The 17,498-nt window shown below is 41.2% G+C and overlaps 1 protein-coding gene across 4 annotated transcripts in view; it reads left to right on the top strand.

Annotated features, from left to right (window-relative positions):
- The window catches only part of acana (aggrecan a), a 109,752-nt gene that overhangs the window by 66,594 nt on the left and 25,660 nt on the right, over positions 1 to 17,498 (top strand). For 2 of the 4 annotated variants that reach the window (XM_072565191.1, XM_072565189.1), the window contains exons 11-13: positions 1,193 to 1,558; positions 4,609 to 6,204; positions 11,621 to 11,734. In XM_072565191.1, the coding sequence (XP_072421292.1) occupies positions 1,193 to 1,558; positions 4,609 to 6,204; positions 11,621 to 11,734 (2,076 nt within the window). The remainder of the gene's footprint in view (positions 1 to 1,192; positions 1,559 to 4,608; positions 6,205 to 11,620; positions 11,735 to 17,498) is intronic. The other 2 variants (XM_072565192.1, XM_072565190.1) reach the window with 1 other exon arrangement.

Genomic DNA, 17,498 nt, shown 5'->3' with positions numbered 1-17,498 from the left:
AGAGATTTCAGAGGATTGGCACAGCATCCATATGGGTTACTTATTATGTACTCCCACACCCAGCCCCATCATTCCATATATCCCCACCTCCAAAGACAAACAAAAATCAATCCCAAAGAATCATTAAGCATGGTTCCCATAGAAACTGGAAAACTAGAACAATGGTATGCCGGGGAGTGAAGACAACAGCATTGTAACTATGGTCTACAGAATAACAGGACCCTCTCCTGTGCCATATCTTCTCTCTTCCAGCTTCCCCACACAATAATGATTAACATTTAAAATTTTGTCTAAAAGCAAAAGACTGCAGATGTTGGAAAGCTGCATGTCGCTGGTATTTTAAAACAAAAACAGAAATTGTTGGAGAAACTCAGCAGATCAGGCAGCATCTGTCGAGAGAGAAACTGAATGAATATCGAGTTATACAAAGCAGAAACAGACCCTTCAGTCCAACTGGTCCATGCTAATCATATTCCAAAATAAACTAGTCCCACTTGCCTGTACTTATATCCCTCCAAACATTTCTTGTTCATGTAATTATCAAAATGTTTTTTAAATGTTGTAACTGTGCCTGCATCCACCACTTGCTCTAGAAGTTCATTCCACACACAAACCACTCTCTGTGTAAAAGAATTGACCCTCATGTCTTTCTTATATTTTTCTCCTCTCACCTTAAAAACATAAAACAACCTGGAATTCCAAAGAAGTCATATCCCAAGGATTAATTTCTACCATAAAAGACTGTTCCTACAGGAACTAAACAATGTCTGATCAATATATTCCAATGTTGCAATACAAGTTGGAAACGCTAAGATCAAAGTAACTAACTGAAGGGTGTACTTGCTCCTCAGTTGAGCTGAGACGATGTTGGACATGGGTGAGATTTTGTCATATGTACCAATTTTAAATAAATGTTCTAGAAATTTCCATTTTTTCCCCGATCTTAACTTTGGTGGAAGAATGGTTTCAGCAGTCATTGGTATCCATTTCCAGAGACACCACTGAAATTGCAGTGTACATTTAGAAAAAACCCATGTAACATCTCCACTATAACCTCTAACATCTTAGTGCAAAGTCCTAGGGATGTGACACTCATTGACAAATCTCAAGGGGTACTTTTAACGTTACCATTAAATGCAGTTTGGATTCTTGGTGCTCACTATCTTTTTCTTTCTTCCCCTTTTCCTTTTAGAGGCGATTGTTCCTGTGGTTACTGAAGAGCCAAAGATTGAGAAACTGACCGTACCTGTGATCCTACTGGACAGGGTTTCAGAAACTCCTGAAGTTGAGGTAGAAACAACAGTGAGACCAGAAGAAGCTGAAGAAGGCAGGACTGAGACCTTTGTTGTGGACACTACAGGGCAGCCCACTATAACATTTGGTTTGACTGAGGAGACTATAGCGACCCAAGTGGTGCCAAAGGTGGCAGTATTGCCAACTGAATGGGCTACAATATCCCTGATGTCTGAGCCTACTACTGAAGCCATCCCAGACACGTATCTCACAACTGAAGAGGCTGAGAGATTCCTTGAGACAGTTACACCCACAGCAGAGCCTGGTGAGTACTGCAGTTAATAATTTGGGAACAAGAAGATACTATTGGAGGAGTATTATAACCACATAATTCATGCTCTATATTAATGAAATCTAACCTTCCCTCATTGAGAAGTCTTCACTAGATATATCACAAACCCTTCATTGCTGAAGGAGTTGGTTTGTACTACACTAATAATGCTGGCGGTAAGCTATTTGTTCTCTTATCTGGAGGACAGTTGTTCATGATTGAGTTTACACAGTGACAAGAGGAGCAGGATTAGTGGTGAAATTGGCCTGAGACTTTAGCATCAACCCAATTAATAAACTGTTCACTCTATGGAGTGCCTTCATAGAACCACAGAAAGGTTACAGCACATAAATAGACCATTCAGTCCATCATGATTGCACCAGCTGAACAAACTATCCTACCCTTCTAATCTCACTCTCCAGCATCCACTCTGTGGCCTGGTAGGTTCCAGCACTGCAGCTGCAGATCCAGATTCCTTTGAAAAGAGTTGAGGGTTTCCAACTTTACCACCAAACTGGGCAGTGAATTCCAGACACCCTCTGCCTTCTGAATGTGAAAGATCTCCCTCATGTTCCCTCTGTTCCATCTACCAATCATTTTAAATCTGTGTCTCCTGGGAATGATACAGGGAAAGCAGGTCTTCCCTGTCCATTCTATCCTTATCCCCTTGTTATTTTATACACCTCAATAGGTCAACCCTCAGCATCCTCTGTTCTCAGGAATACTGTACAACCATAGCCTGTTTGATTTCTCCTCCAAGTCTGCAGCTTTGAAACCCTGGCAATGTTTCCCTAAATCTCCTCTGAACTCTCTCTAGATCAGTTATGTCCTTCCTGTAATAAGTGATTATAACTGTACCCAAACCTCCAGTCAAGGAATACCTCCAATTGACTTCAAGAAAAAATAATGAAGGGGGTCCAACATGGGCAGTATGGTGGCTCAGCGGTTAGCAGCTTCAATTCCCACCTCAAGTGACTGTGTGGAGTTTGCACATTCTCCCTGTGTCTGTGTGGGTTTCCTCTGGTTTCCTCCCACAGTCCAAGGTTGTGCAAGTTAGATGGATTGGCCATGCTAAACTGCCCCGTGTTTGAAATGCACGGTTACAGAGATGGGGTGAATCTGGGTAGGATGCTGTTTGGAGGGGTGATACAGACTGAATGGGTGCTTCCACACTGTAGAGATTCTATGGATCTGGACTCTCTAGTTAATAAGGCCAATTTCAGCTTTTGGGAGGGGAATTTCAAAATTTTGTGAACTCCTACCCTAAGTTGTGTGTTGCAAATGTCACTCATTGGCATATTTTTGGTTTGATAGTCCTGAACAATTAAATATACTTGATTCCACATTTTCTTGAACAAATGATTGGACCAGAATATTCTTGAAGAGGGCAAAGTTGAAGTACATGGCCAGGAAAAGTGGGCTGCATGCATCATATTTTCTATCTTAAAACAAAAGTAATCTTCTCAAAGGCATGATTTGGAGGTGTCAGTGTTGGACTGGGGTGGACAAAGTTAAAAATCACACAACACCAGGTTATAGTCCAACAGGTTTATTTGGAAGCACTAGCTTTCCAAGCGCTGCTCCTTCATCAGGTGGTTGTGGAACATGACCATACGACACAGAATTCATAACAAAAGCGTTACAGTGCCATCGAGTTGCAAAGATATATTAAACTAGTTCAGTTAAAAAATCACACAACACCAGGTTATAGTTCTTAAACAAATTTAGATTAAGTCTTTCATCTTTTAGAATGGGATAATGTGATTTAGGTTCTTTAATATGTAAATCCCAGAATTACATTCTAAAGGTAGCGTCAACTTATTTAATAATAGGTTTATTTAATAATCTCAGCTCAGACAATGCATTAAATGTGTGAATGTAAAGTCTGTACCATGTTGAGTCAATTCTATTCCTGAAGTGGGGCTTACAGAATCTTGCATATATATGATGGGAGGTGTCCCCGCGTGTAATGGTGGTATCCGTGTCAACACTTTGACACATCTTGCCGTAACTGCCGTGATAGGGTTGTACAGTGTTGTGGTCGATGTTGTCCTGAAGGCCGGGCAGTTTGCTGCGATCAATGATCTGTTTAAGGTTTGGTGGTTGTTTAAAGGTGAGAAGTGGAGGTGTAGGGAAGGTATTGGCAAGGTGCTCTTCCTCATCGATAATGTGTTGCAGGCTGCGAAGAACATGGCGTAGTCTTTTGGTTCCCAGGAAGTACTGATGCCACCTTTAGAATGTAATTCTGGGATTTGCATATTAAAGAACCTAAACCACCGTATCCCATTCTAAAAGATGAAAGACTTAATCTAAATTTGTTTAAGAACTATAACCTGGTGTTGTGTGATTTTTGAATAAAGTTGTTTAATATATCATTACAACTCCATGATACTGTAACCTTTTGCTATAAATTCTGAGTTGTATGGTCATGTTCCACAACCACCTGATGAAGAGGCAGCTAATGCTTTCAAATAAACCTGTTGGACTATAACCTGGTGTTGTGTAACTTTTAACTTTGTCAAAGGCAGTAAGAGCAAGGAAGCACAACACCTGAAGTGAAAATCCTCAAAGTATTTTCCAGTGAAAGAGTGTCGGGTATTGTCTTTTTGAACAAAAATTTGTTCATGAGATGTGGGCATCATTGGCTAGGCCAGCTTTTAGCGCCCATCGCTAATTCCTCAGAAGGCATTTAAGACTCAACCTTATTGCTGCAGGTCTGGAGTAACATGTAGGCAAGGCTGGGTAAGGATGGCAATTTCCTTCCCTATAGAATATTAGTAAAACAGATGCATTTTTACAACAATTGATGCTGGTCATGTGGTCACAATTAGGCTAGCTTTTATTGTAATTTTTTTTAATGAATTCACATCATACTGTCTGTTATGGTGGAATTTGAACCTATATCTTGAGAAATACTAGCCTAGGGTTCTGGATTACTTGTCCAGTTAACATTGTCACTACATTACGAACGCCTTTTGAATGTATGCAGTAAATACTATTCTTTTTTTTCCATGATTTCAAACAGTTGTTTGTATCTTTTTCAGAGTTTACTGAAGTAACGTCTCTACCAGATATTGAGATAAGTGGAGAACCGTCTGGAGTCCCTTCTGAAGAACCGTCTGGAGTCCCTTCTGGGGAACCTTTTATCAGTGGAGAACCTTCTGGAGAACCCTTTGTCAGTGGAGAACCTTCTGGAGAACCCTTTATTAGTGGAGAACCTTCCGGAGAACCCTTTATTAGTGGAGAACCTTCTGGAGAACCCTTTGTCAGTGGAGAACCTTCCGGAGAACCCTTTGTCAGTGGAGAACCTTCCGGAGAGCCCTTTGTCAGTGGAGAACCATCCGGAGAACCTCTTGTCAGTGGAGAACCTTCCGGAGAACCCTTTGTTAGTGGAGAACCATCTGGAGAACCCTTTGTCAGTGGAGAACCTTCCGGAGAACCTCTTGTTAGTGGAGAACCTTCTGGAGAACCTTTTGTTAGTGGAGAACCTTCCGAAGAACCTTTTATCAGTGGAGAACCTTCCGGAGAACCTCTTGTTAGTGGAGAACCATCTGGAGAACCCTTTGTTAGTGGAGAACCGTCTGGAGAGCCCTTTGTTAGTGGAGAACCTTCCGGAGAACCTCTTGTTAGTGGAGAACCTTCTGGAGAACCTTTTGTTAGTGGAGAATCTTCTGGAGAACCTCTCATTAGTGGAGAACCTTCTGGAGAACCTTTCATCAGTGGAGAACCTTCTGGAGAACCTTTTGTTAGTGGAGAACCTTCTGGAGAACCTCTCATTAGTGGAGAACCTTCTGGAGAACCTTTCATCAGTGAAGAACCTTCTGGAGAACCTTTTGTTAGTGGAGAACCTTCTGGAATACCAGACATTAGTGGATTACCATCTGGAACATCAGAGATCAGTGGCGAACCATCTGAAATACAGGTAATCCTAATCCCTCCAGAAGATAAAGAATATCCAACAATTCCATCTATATTTGTAGAAGCAGGGGAAGGATCCATTGAAGAACAAATTTCAGGGATTCCAGTTTCAAGTGGGGATTTGGATGCCAATGGCAAACTATATGACATTAGTGGCCAACCTTCTGGAGTTCCTGATGGTAGCGGGGAACCTTCTGGAATTCCCCAAATTGTTATTGCATCTTCCAGAATTATTGACATAAGTAAGGAACCTTCTGGCATTCCTGAAGGTAGTGGAGAACCATCGGGAGTTCCAGAAGTCACTGGAGGACCTTCAGGAGTTGATGAAGTTAGCGGAGATCTTTCAGGAGTGCATCCAATTAGCAAAGAACCATCTGTTGTTCCTTACATTAGTGGTGAACTTCCTGTCATGCTTCTACCTCTAATTCCTAACATTTCTGGAGATGGTTCACTACCTGATGTGGTAGTGAGCACTGGTCCAACAGACCTTGAACTAACCTGGGTGAAAAGAAAGATTCCACAAGAAGCTGGAGGTGAAGGGGATAAGGTTTCTTCAGTGTCCGTAGACAGTGCGACATCCGGCGTCACAGAAATGTCAGTTGGGTCCGAGACTGTAGGGGTGCTAAAGGTTACTCCTGCTACTCCAATAACACTTTCAACTGTTCCACCTCAAATCTCGCCAGAAGTTGTGACAATTGTGGCTGAGCCGGTGATAGCAGAAGGTACTAAATGTTTTGATTCAAATTATCTTCCTCACTTGGAGTAGATTCTGTATTAAGTGGTGTTCCAGCAGCATAATGGAAAACTGTAGCCAAAAACCACTGGAATTGTGTATTTTCTCATTTACTAGCGGATCACCCTTGGTGGTGTTCACGGTAAGTCAGATGGAATGCTGTTTTATAATGACGAGAATGTTATGCGATCTAAGATACTACTCCTCACTGAACTGGAGATATGTTTAAGACAGGCTGTGTTTTTAAGGCTGCAAGATCTGACTAATGTAAGTAAATATACCTTCAGGTCAGTCAGAGTGTAATTGTTTCTCCCTGATGAGAAATTGTTCCTTTATCCATCTCCTGGTCAGAAAACACGAGAGATGACAATTACTCACAGTGTATGACCTCAGTTATTTTCATTCAACCTATTGTTCATCCTCACAGGAGACAGATCAACCTCGAAAGAGAGAGAGAAATGTACCTTATTGCTGAGGGTGGTTAACTTGTTTACATGACTAGGGGAGTCCAGTCATTCATGTAGCAGCCTGTCTGATTCTTACATTAACGAACTGGAATTTAATAAGAACACTTTCCCAGTTGGACCAAATAAGGCATCTACTGAATTAGATGCTGAATTTTCATCGTAGGGGTAAGAAAATTGAACCTGATCTGTTGTGAGGTCAGAAATTCATCTCCAATGAGGAAACGTTCTGATTTTCCTGGGTATAAGCATTGATATGGAGCTTGCCCTTCTGCTCCTGCCACAAATAATGCCAACCCATTCATAGCTCAAGCACTTGTCAACCATGTGGCATCATGGCACATCCTATACTGAACACATCTTTCTCCTTCGTCACCCTCGTCCTCTTATAGGGTGGTGCCCTAAGGCAGCTGGGCTGGTTCACAAATCTGTACCCACTTGCCTTTAGATTGGCTGGCCCTGAAGCCACAGATAATCGGCCCAACGTTTGAAAATGAGAAGCACAATTCATTAAAAGCTCTTAACAAACTTCTAAGCAAGCTTTAAACTAATTTTTAAATTAATTGACCTTGATAGAAAATCACTTCTAATATGCATTTATCAACTAAGGTGGCTGAATGGAAAACTTGAAACTGAAAGGAAAATTCACACATGCTGGTGCTTGGAGCTATTGATTATTATTCCCTCACAACAGGGAGAAAGATCTTCATCACATTGTGCATTGTGATTCCAATTCTGGAATTTATGTTGGAGGAGGGATGGGCACTTGAGAGGGCGCAGAGGAGATTTATCAAGATGTTGCCTGAACTGTTGAACTTTAGTTAGGAAGAGAAGTGATGTAGACTGAAGCAGAGGAAACTGAGGGGAGATAAGGTTGAGATGGATGAAATGATGATGGTATAGATAGGGTACACAGGAAGAAACCTTTCCCCTTGGTGGAGGGATCAGTGACCAGGAAGCATGGATTTAAAGTAAGGGCCAGGAGGTTGAGATGGGAATGTGAGGAAAAATGTCTTCATCTAGATGCTGAGATGAATCTGGAACTCGCTGCTTGCAAGGATGATAGAGACAGAATCCCTCAACAAGTTTAGGAATTATTAAATATGCACGTGTGATGCCAAGGCACACAAGGTAATGGGCCAAATGCTGGAAAATTGGACTAGAATAGTTAAGTGATTGTTTTTGGCTGACACAGACTCAATGGACAGAAGGATCTTCTTCTGTGTAGTAGACCTCTATGACTATCCCCTCAATATAAAGTGGATGCTATGTCATACACTACAAGGGAAAGAAGATTTTCTTAACCTACCCAGGTCTGCTGTGACAAACATTAGAACATTAACTACACTTCCAGCATTTTATTTTACAGGGAGTACAGGAGGATAGGTAGCTGAATGATAATCAACACTGAGGTTACTAACCAAAATATCCAGAGTGTGAAAGATTAAAATTCAGCCATATTTGACCATTTTAATTCAGTTTCAGGGAAATAAATTGTAATATCAATAAAAGCAATGTTATCAGAGTGATGGTAAAGATCCAGCTGGTCTGCTATCCTGCTATTCTTACCGAGCCTAACTTACAGACTGGACTTCAAATAATTGGAGCAGGTTCAGCTCCCTGGCCAGTGAACTATTGGGCAAGCGTCTGGTTCTTCTGAGGAGGAGGTCCAGCTGCAGTAAGTGCTAGGTAAGCTGCGTTCATGCACCTAACCTCTAAACTACCACCCCACTCCATCAGCAGCTGAGGGATAGCTGTCAGACATTTGTCCCGATTCTAAGTCTCATTGACAACCCAGACCATGTAGGTTTGTTTCCCCTGTGGGCTGAACCTTACCTCCAGTTTAATCGCAGGTGGGTTTTCACATCACTAGGCGACTGATGCGCACCCTCTCCCATGATTTAATTGGGCTAATGGTCATGGTTCCTTTGGTAGATGTCAGAAATATCAGCCCAGTTGGTGAATTCAGTCAACAGGCCTTGAAGTGGCCAAGCAAGCCAATCAATTGCTCCATCCCTTTCTTGTGGCTATTAGGGATGGGCCACAAATCTTGCCAGAGTTGTCAACAATCTGAGAATGAAATTAAACATTTTGTTTTTAAATTCATTCATGGGATATGGACATTGCTGGTTGGACCAGCCTTTATTGCCCATCCCTAGTTGCCCTTGAGAAGGTGGTGGTGAACTGCCTTCTTGAACAGCTGCAGCCCATGATAGGTAGAGCCACAATGTGTACAGTTCTAGTTGCCCTGTTATAGGAAGGATATTATTAATGTGGAGAGGGTTCAGAAAAGATTTACCTCAAGATGTTGCTGGGAATGGAGACTTTGAGCTATAAGGAGAGGCTGGATAGGCTGTGACTTCTATCACCGGTGCATAGGAGGTTGAGGGGTGACCTTATAGAGGTTTATAAAATCATGAGGGTTACAGATAAAGTGAATACCAAGGCTCTTTTTCCTTGAGTGAGAGAGTTCAAAACTAGGAGGCATATTTTTAAAGTGACAGTTTTAAAAAAGGACACAAGGGACAACTTTTTACACAGGGAGTAATTCATGTGTGGAATGAACTGCCAGAGGAAGTGGTAGATACAGGTACAGTTATAATATTTAAAATACATTTGAATAAGTACATGAAGACAAAAGGTTTGGAGGGATATGAGCTAAACTCAGGCAAATGGGACTAATTTATTTAGTTTGAGGACATGGTTGGCGTGGACTTGGACTGAGCAGTCTGTTTCCATGCTGTGTGACTCTATGACTCTCAGAGATGGAATTCCAGGATATTGACCCACTGACACTGAAGGTTATGGCGATATGTTTCCAAATCAGGATGGAGACTGGCTTGGAGGGGACCTGGCTGCTGGTGGTGTTCCATGTATCTGCTGGAAAAAGCACAGCAGGTGAAGAAACCTCAGAGGAATGGGAGAGTTGATGTTTCAGGTTAGGACCCTCCCAACCTGAACCATCAACACCCCCCATCACCCACCACTCCTCTGATGCTACTTGACCTGCTATGCTTTTTCCAGCGCCACACCTTGTTGACTCTGACTTTCCAGTATCTGCAGTCCTCACTATCTCCATGTATCTGCTGCCTTTGCCCTTCTAAGTGGTAGAAGTTGAGAGTTTGGAAGTTGCTGACTAAGGAGCCTTAATGTAATTTCTGCAGGGCATGTTGTAAATGTTACACACTATTGCAACTGACCATTGGTGGTGGAGAGAGTGGATGTTTGTGGATGACATTTGGACAATTGACATTTGTGTACATTTTCAAGCTGGCTCCTGTGCGAACACCTAAACCATTTGTGCTAAGGTCTTCTATTGGTAATCATTCCTTTTTTTTTAGAAAAATGGCACTGAAATGCCAGAAGAGAAATTTAACATAAGTGTTTGCATTTGATGACAAAGTCTATCCCAGTGATGTAACAGGTATTGTGTCTTCGTGCACCTAATCAGTCAATGGCCCAATTCCTGAATCTTGGTTAGACCACTGAGAGTACTATACACAGTGCTGCCCATCATATTCTAAAATGCACACAGAGGCATGAGAGAAGGTGTAATATGGATTTAAAGAATGATAAGATAAATTCATGGGTACAGAAATCAGGAAAGAAATGACAGGCCAGGATTTTTTCTGTTGTGAAAAGTCTAAAGGGCGATCGAATAGTCTTTAAAGTGGTTGAAGTATTTTATAAGGCAATGTTTCTGAAAGGGTCAGTGTTGAAGTCCAAATTGAGCTCCACCCAACCTATGACATCTATATCCTAAGAGTCAGCACATCTTAGGATCTCGATGGGGACAGACCTGTTATCCAAGATCTCCCAAAAGTTTTACTAACACTGTTTTCATACTAATGGAACTTACACATGATTGCTATCATGCCGTAAAACACAGCTTCTGTAAGACAGAAGCCCCTTCTTGTTAGATCACCTTGTGGTTTTCCTCTATCCCTTTAGACCTACTAGTCCCTGTAGACTTAGTTAGAGAAGGAAGACATTGGCAACTGTCCAGCCATCCATTTGTTGGCAGTGGTTGACATCACATGCTCACACAACAGAAAGGTTTTGATCAAGTGGATACAAAGAGAATGGTTTGGCTTGTGATCCAGGGTCTATCAGTATAAAACAGTGATAAGGAATCAGACAACACCAGGTGAGAGTCCAACAGGTTTATCTGGAAGTGCAAGCTTTCAGAGCGCTGCTCCTTCATCAGGTAGCTAGTGGGACAGGAACACTGGACACAGAATTTATAGTAAAAGATTAAAGTGATGCAATGTCCACCCCAGTCCAACACTGGAACCTCCACATCATCAAGAAATCAAATAGGGAACTCAGGAAGAACATCTTTTTCCTAAAATAATGCAAATTTGGATTTTTTGCCACTGGGAGTAGTTGAAGAAAATCACATAGATCCATTTAAGAAGAATGGAAGCATGTATGGGAGAAGTGAGCAGAAGTCTGTCATAGATTTTGATGACAAAAGAGGAATAACGCTTGAGTGGTGCATAAATTCCACCATGTTACTGTTCAGTCAGTAACAGGATGAATGGTCTGTTACTGTGCCATCTATTTGATGTAATCCTGTGTAATGCATATTTTGAGGGAATGAACTGCAGAACCAGCCCTGCAAGTTGTATCTACCAGTTATGTTTTCAGAGCAATGCTCAAATGCTTTGTAATGATGACAATTCAAACATGTGCATGAGTTTAAAAGGATTCTTTTTTAAGGTGACAGAAATCGTTGAACTTACCAATTTGGGCTGAGAGGCTGATTTAGCCATCATCAGTAGATTGCTGTAGAAGAACTGTTTAAACCATATTCAATAAAGGATGTAGGCACAGTTATGTTTAAATTGGACTAATTCTCAGTCCATTAAGTGCCTCACTTTAACTGAGTCAAACATCAAGTAACTGCATCACTCTGTGATCTTCCTGGTTTTTCCATAGTTGTACCTGTTCTATGTCAAGACAACCTCTGTGGTAAGGGAACATGTGTACTGAGAGAAGGCAGCTTTGTTTGTGAATGCCCGCCTGGATTCGCAGGACAACATTGCGAAATTGGTACGTGAGTTAATTATTATGTTACGTAGCCAGCTCGCAGCCTTTCCAATACAGTGAAAGGTAACACTACAATGATCGGGTGAGCACTACCTTTGAGTTTTGCCCAAATGCAGCATCACGGTCGGTATTGAAATTGCAGCTAAGCACAAGGACCACCTGAGTGTTTGGCTTCAGCTTCAAGGCAGAATGCTAATACTGTGTGCTTCAAACATCGACAACATGGGTAGGTCACAATTAGGATCTGGTTCCAGTCACCAATGCAGTACCTTGGAGGAGCTCTGATTCCTAATCTCAGAGGACCAACTTTGAAGAAACCCAGAATCATGGAATTGTTACGGTGCAGACGGAGGCCATTCAGATCTGCAATGATTCTCTGAGCATTTTGATCTACTACCAATCTCCTGCTTACTCCTCATATTCTTCATGCTGTTTCTACTTGAAGCACCATCTAACACCCTCTTGGATGGTTCATTTGAACCTGCCTCCACCACGTTTCCAGGCAATGCATTCCATACCCAAACTATTCACTCTGAGAAAAGTTTTTTTTTTGCTGCCCATGTTAGGCCAGTAGAAAAAGCTAGATTTTTAACCATTGAGAGGAAGCAACAAGGAAGTGATCGTATTAGGAGAAATGCAACAGAAACAGTGTTAAAATGGTAAACTCAGAATATAACTAATCATGACAATGTGGCAGGGAGAGTCAACTGCAAATTCAGGGTTGACCCAGGATTTTCTCCCGTACACAGTGAGCAGAGTGGCAAGAACTTAGAGATCACTTTTAGGAAACAGTTGAAGTTGACACTCGCCCTGGAGCTGGAAAAACCTCCAACCTGATATTTATTTTACAAATAGATTGACATTCTGACCTCAATTTGTTTGGAAAATTACTGTCAGTTCCTCTCTTAACCACAAGATGGTGATGCAGTACCATCCATGATCATTCAACACCAAGGAACTCCCATCTGTTGCATGATCTTTAACATTTGGCAGTTATTTCAAATTCCGTAGTGTCTCCCACTAGAGATGGATTCTCCTTTGAAAATTTTGGCATATTCCTGTGGAATCTCGGGTGTCAAATACTAGCACACGCCGAGGGATCCCACACAGTCACTGGCATATTCCTGACACACTCCTCACAATGTCCATAAACACTATAAGAAAGCCTTAAAAAAAACTGACCCATCCCTCTTCTGTTATTTTATAAACCAGAAACAGCCACCACTATCTCGGAGAAAACAATATTATCATTGAAGAGCATTGGTTTCTCTCCAAAAATATAAAGCTCATAAATCAACAAACACTGGAACCATAGATGGAATAGAGAATACTTGAGATGCTATATTTGTTTTCTGAGCTCTGCATAGATGGCCACAAGTGAGCAGACCCCCAATCGTAATGTTTCAACTTTTGGTTTAGTTCTTGGCATCATTTTGTGTTGCAAATGTAGAGTGAGGGTGTTAAGACAGTCAGAAATAAAGTGATCATTAGCAAATAAAAATGACAATAAAATAAACATGACCATAATATTTTTGGATTTGTGCATCTGTTTATCTTCCCAAAAGAAAAATTTTGACCGATGTGTGTAGGAATGCATCAAATGTGATTCGATTGGTTTCTATCGGGATAGATTTAAAGGGACACTATTGTCATAAATAAATATTTACCATGATGACCTTCACATTACGTAAAGAGTGAGGGATGAGTTAATTTGTCATTTAGAGCTCCTGTTCAGATCCTGAAACTGGATTCAAAAGGTGTCATGCCTCTGGGATTCTGTAGAAAGGCCCCATTCACATCACAATGTCAATGTTACAGCATTGGTGAGTAGTTGGTGTTGCTCTTTATCCCCCAGCCCCACTCCCTACCTTCTCATTGGTTGCTGAAGATACCAGAAGGGTCACTGGATAAAAACAACTTGACTGACCACATACTAGGCTACACATTCTATCAGCAGCCACACAACATAGCAAATTCTGGTTCTGCTTGACCAACTGTAGTAGAGTATTGTTGGTTACGGTATACGCTCATTGAGTCTAAGGTGTAGCTTCTGTATGAGTTGATGAAGGTGCAGGGAGTGAGTGCAGGAAACTACTGAGGATGGTGCATCTCAAATAAATTGCAGCAAATCTGTGGCCTAAGTTAATTGAACAACATCATCCTACATCAATGCTGAAAGCATTCAGTCACACCAGACACCAATGCTTCCCCTGTGGGACAGACATAATGAACAAAAGGGGTTTTTTTTGGAGCCTGTCATTGTTCAACAGCAATCAAGAGCTTGCTCAAGTTTCTGCTTTAGTTGTGTCATCATCACAAATTAATATCCAGATTCTGCCATGGGTGTACAGAACAACCTCGGTTATTCAAACATCTATTATCCAAATTTCGGATTATCCAAACAAGATCTCAGTGTCCCAATGCTTGGGTAAACTGTGTTATCCAAACATTCAATTACCCAAACAAAATACTCCCCGCCTGTGTTGTTCGGTTAATCGAGGTTGCCCTGTATTTATATTGGGTAGAGGGGCAAAGTGCAACTTAAACCAGACATGGAACCAGGCAGTTGGAATAACGACACGGAGGTCAGTATCGCAGTACCAAGCCACTCTTTGTTTACTTGTCCACAGTACACAGCCTGTGGCCAGCTAGCTCAGAGTCAGCCACCTGAACTGAGGAAATTCTAATCTCCTGGTTATACTTTTATTTTAGCCAGTATGGTACCATTATTCCAGAACAGCGTAGGAATAAACCAGGGAACTGTAGCCAAATGAGTCTAACTTCAGTGATAGGGAAACTTGGAAAAATTCTGAGAGACAGAGTGAATCTCTACTTGGAAAAGAAAGGATTAATCAAGGTAGTGAAATAATAACTCAGAGGTCAGCATCCCATTACCAAGCTACCCTTTGTTTACTAGTGTACAATACAGTGGCTGTGTCCCCAGCCAGCTCAGTGTCAGCCCTCAACAGAGGAAGTTCTAAACTCTTGGTTTTATATATATATTTTCTTTCCTCCAAAAACACAAAAAACAAACAAAAAGAAGGCATTGTCTCGGATCAAGAGAACTTTTCCACACAGTAACACTGGCTGTAGCCAGTCAGCTCAGAGTCAGTCCTCAACTGAGGAGATTCTCCTGGTTTTTTTAAACCATGTCACATTTTATTTGCTTGCGCATGGTGCACTGGTTGTAGCCAGCCTGCTTGGAGTCAGTCCCCAAACTGAGGAGATTCTAATCTCCTGGTTATACATGATTTTTTAAAAGTGTGAGGAAGGAATATGCAAACACGTTTATAACTGAAATGACAGCACAGAGGCTGGTACCCTGTCACCAAGTCACCCTTTATTTACGAGTGCACAGTATACAGCTTTAGTCAGCCAGCTCAGAGTCAATTCTCTGAACGAAGGAGATTCTATTCTCCTGGTTATACTTATTTTTCTTATCAACCTGTTCAGAGTTGTTATTACACATCCCTGAAGCAGGTGAAACTTGAACCCAGGCATCCTACTCCAAGGGTAGAGACACTACCTCTGCGCCACAAGAGGGCCCTTTCTAAATGAGGGCTCACCTGGGATACGAACACTGGACCTCTCACATCTGTACACTGTGGAAGGCCCTAAGCGAAAATCATACCGTTAGACCAATGAGCCACAGGGTCCTCCTGGTTGTATTGGTCAGCCACGGTTTTCCTGATTGGCCCAGGTTGACAACTCCAACCAACGACCTCATAATCAATCCCTACAGCACTTCTTCCAATCCCTACATCACTGTTTGTTCCTGTGGCTTCTACAGGATTCCATTTATCCAATAATTAAATTTTGGATGCAAATTGTGGAGCAGGGATTGTGGGTGGGGTGGTAACTTTCCAAGTTTCTCTAGATACTGGTCCCACAACCAATCGGCACAGTTTCTTCCAGGAAGAATTAAAAGCTTCATTAAAATACTTCCAAGTTATGGACGTGAGTCATTAGGAACTGGGTAGAGTGATTGGCAGAGCACCAACATAGTGATCTCAGGTTCCATTCTTGGTTTGAATTTTATAACTGAATTACATTTTTGCAAGGAGATCGATCATGAATACCTGGATTTGCCAATAGATTTGTGGGGCCTGTGGCATTGTGTTATGTTTCAAACTCTAGACTTCCAGGTCCTGAGTTCAAATCCCACATGAAAGTGTGTCATGATTTGTTTGAACAGGTTGAACAGCAGCACACAACAGGCCCGAAATGTTGGAAGTACATCCTGCAATTAGGTTGGAAATGCAGTAAAGTGGCTAACTCTCTGCTGGTTGAACTACAAATTAAAACCTGGTTTGAAAAATCTAACATCAGCAATTTCATTCTGTTATATTTGCAAGTTGTTTGCAGCCATGAAATACAAGAAGGAAGTCAATCAAACTTAGGATATTTTATCCTAAAGCGGAAATAATCTGAATTATTCCAGTTTTTGTGGTATCACCGCTTACTGGAAGCCATTACATTGTACAATGTTTCAATTACATCATTCTGGTTAAATTCAGATAAAGTTTAGGGAGATTGATGGAACTTGAGTGTGAATCTTGCAGCCTTAAAATTATTTTGCAAAATTGCTGCTGCAAATTGATATGCTAACTCACCCATCAGTAGAAATATTCATGGAATGATCAACATTGAAGATTTTAATGTCAACTCACCTTTACCATGAGCATGGATACCAGGAGCATAAATAATTTTGGAATTTCTTTGAGTTATCCAACAGGTGCTAAAGAGAAACAAGATTGATTCATGAACTCTCGACTGCAAAGGATGGGCAATTTTCTGTTTTGACACGATGGAGTGAATGGCCTTCCTCTGTGCTCTAACCAGTCTATAATTCTCTGTTTTAGAAAAGGAGGGAACAAAAAAAAAGACTGTCCATCATTTTCCATCTTGATGAGGCACACACAAGCAACATAATAATGTGCAAACAGACAGCTGTGTTTGCTCCTGCATCTGCACAACAAAAGTACTTAATTGGCTGTAATAGGCTTTGGGATACTCTGTGGTCTGAGATGATACTGTCTAAATGCAAGTCTCATGTTCTTTTGTCGAACCCTTTGTTTCATGAAGGTTTTTATGCAGATTAACGCATGTCAGCCTTGGAAAAGCATGGTCAAATACATTCATTCTCGAATCTGGGTTGGATATTGGAGCTGTAACCTCTTCCTGATTGTTTTCAGATAAAATTGGGTCACTTATTTTTAATGAATTTACTTACATTTTGTTATGACTAATGTCTTGCACCTCAAGAGTTAGTTTACAGGAACAGTCACAAAGGTTTTGACTGAGATGAAAATACAGGTTCAGACTGTGACTATGTACAATAACATAGTGTTCATTGATGCCACCAACATAATGTCATATGGTGAAGAGAACTCCCCTGTTACAGATGTGTTCCAGGTAGAACAATTTGACTCTTCACCTGGTTCCGTTTGTAAAGAAGAATACACTGTGGTGATATTCATGATGACTAAAACGTAACTGTTTCACTTGTTACAATCAATTGCCTAACCAACTGCTGCAATAGCATTTTTCCAAAGCCTTCAGTGTGTTGGTGAATTGAATTGGTACTATGCTACAGGCTAAAGTGAGCTGCTGCATTTCACCCTCTGTGCCATCAACTTTAAAAACTGGGCAATGTACTTGCCATTCTGATTGCTAAATATGCTCTTGGCTCAATTTTCTTTATTTCTAAACTCTCTTGCAAAACAATAACAGTCTGCTTTTAGTAGATACTAATGAAAGGGGAACA

Source organism: Chiloscyllium punctatum, chromosome 48 (assembly GCF_047496795.1).
Source record: "Chiloscyllium punctatum isolate Juve2018m chromosome 48, sChiPun1.3, whole genome shotgun sequence".
In the NCBI taxonomy this organism is placed as follows: Eukaryota; Metazoa; Chordata; class Chondrichthyes; order Orectolobiformes; family Hemiscylliidae; genus Chiloscyllium; species Chiloscyllium punctatum.
Note: the sequence above shows the minus strand (reverse complement) of the source record. Positions and strands in the feature narration are given on the sequence as shown.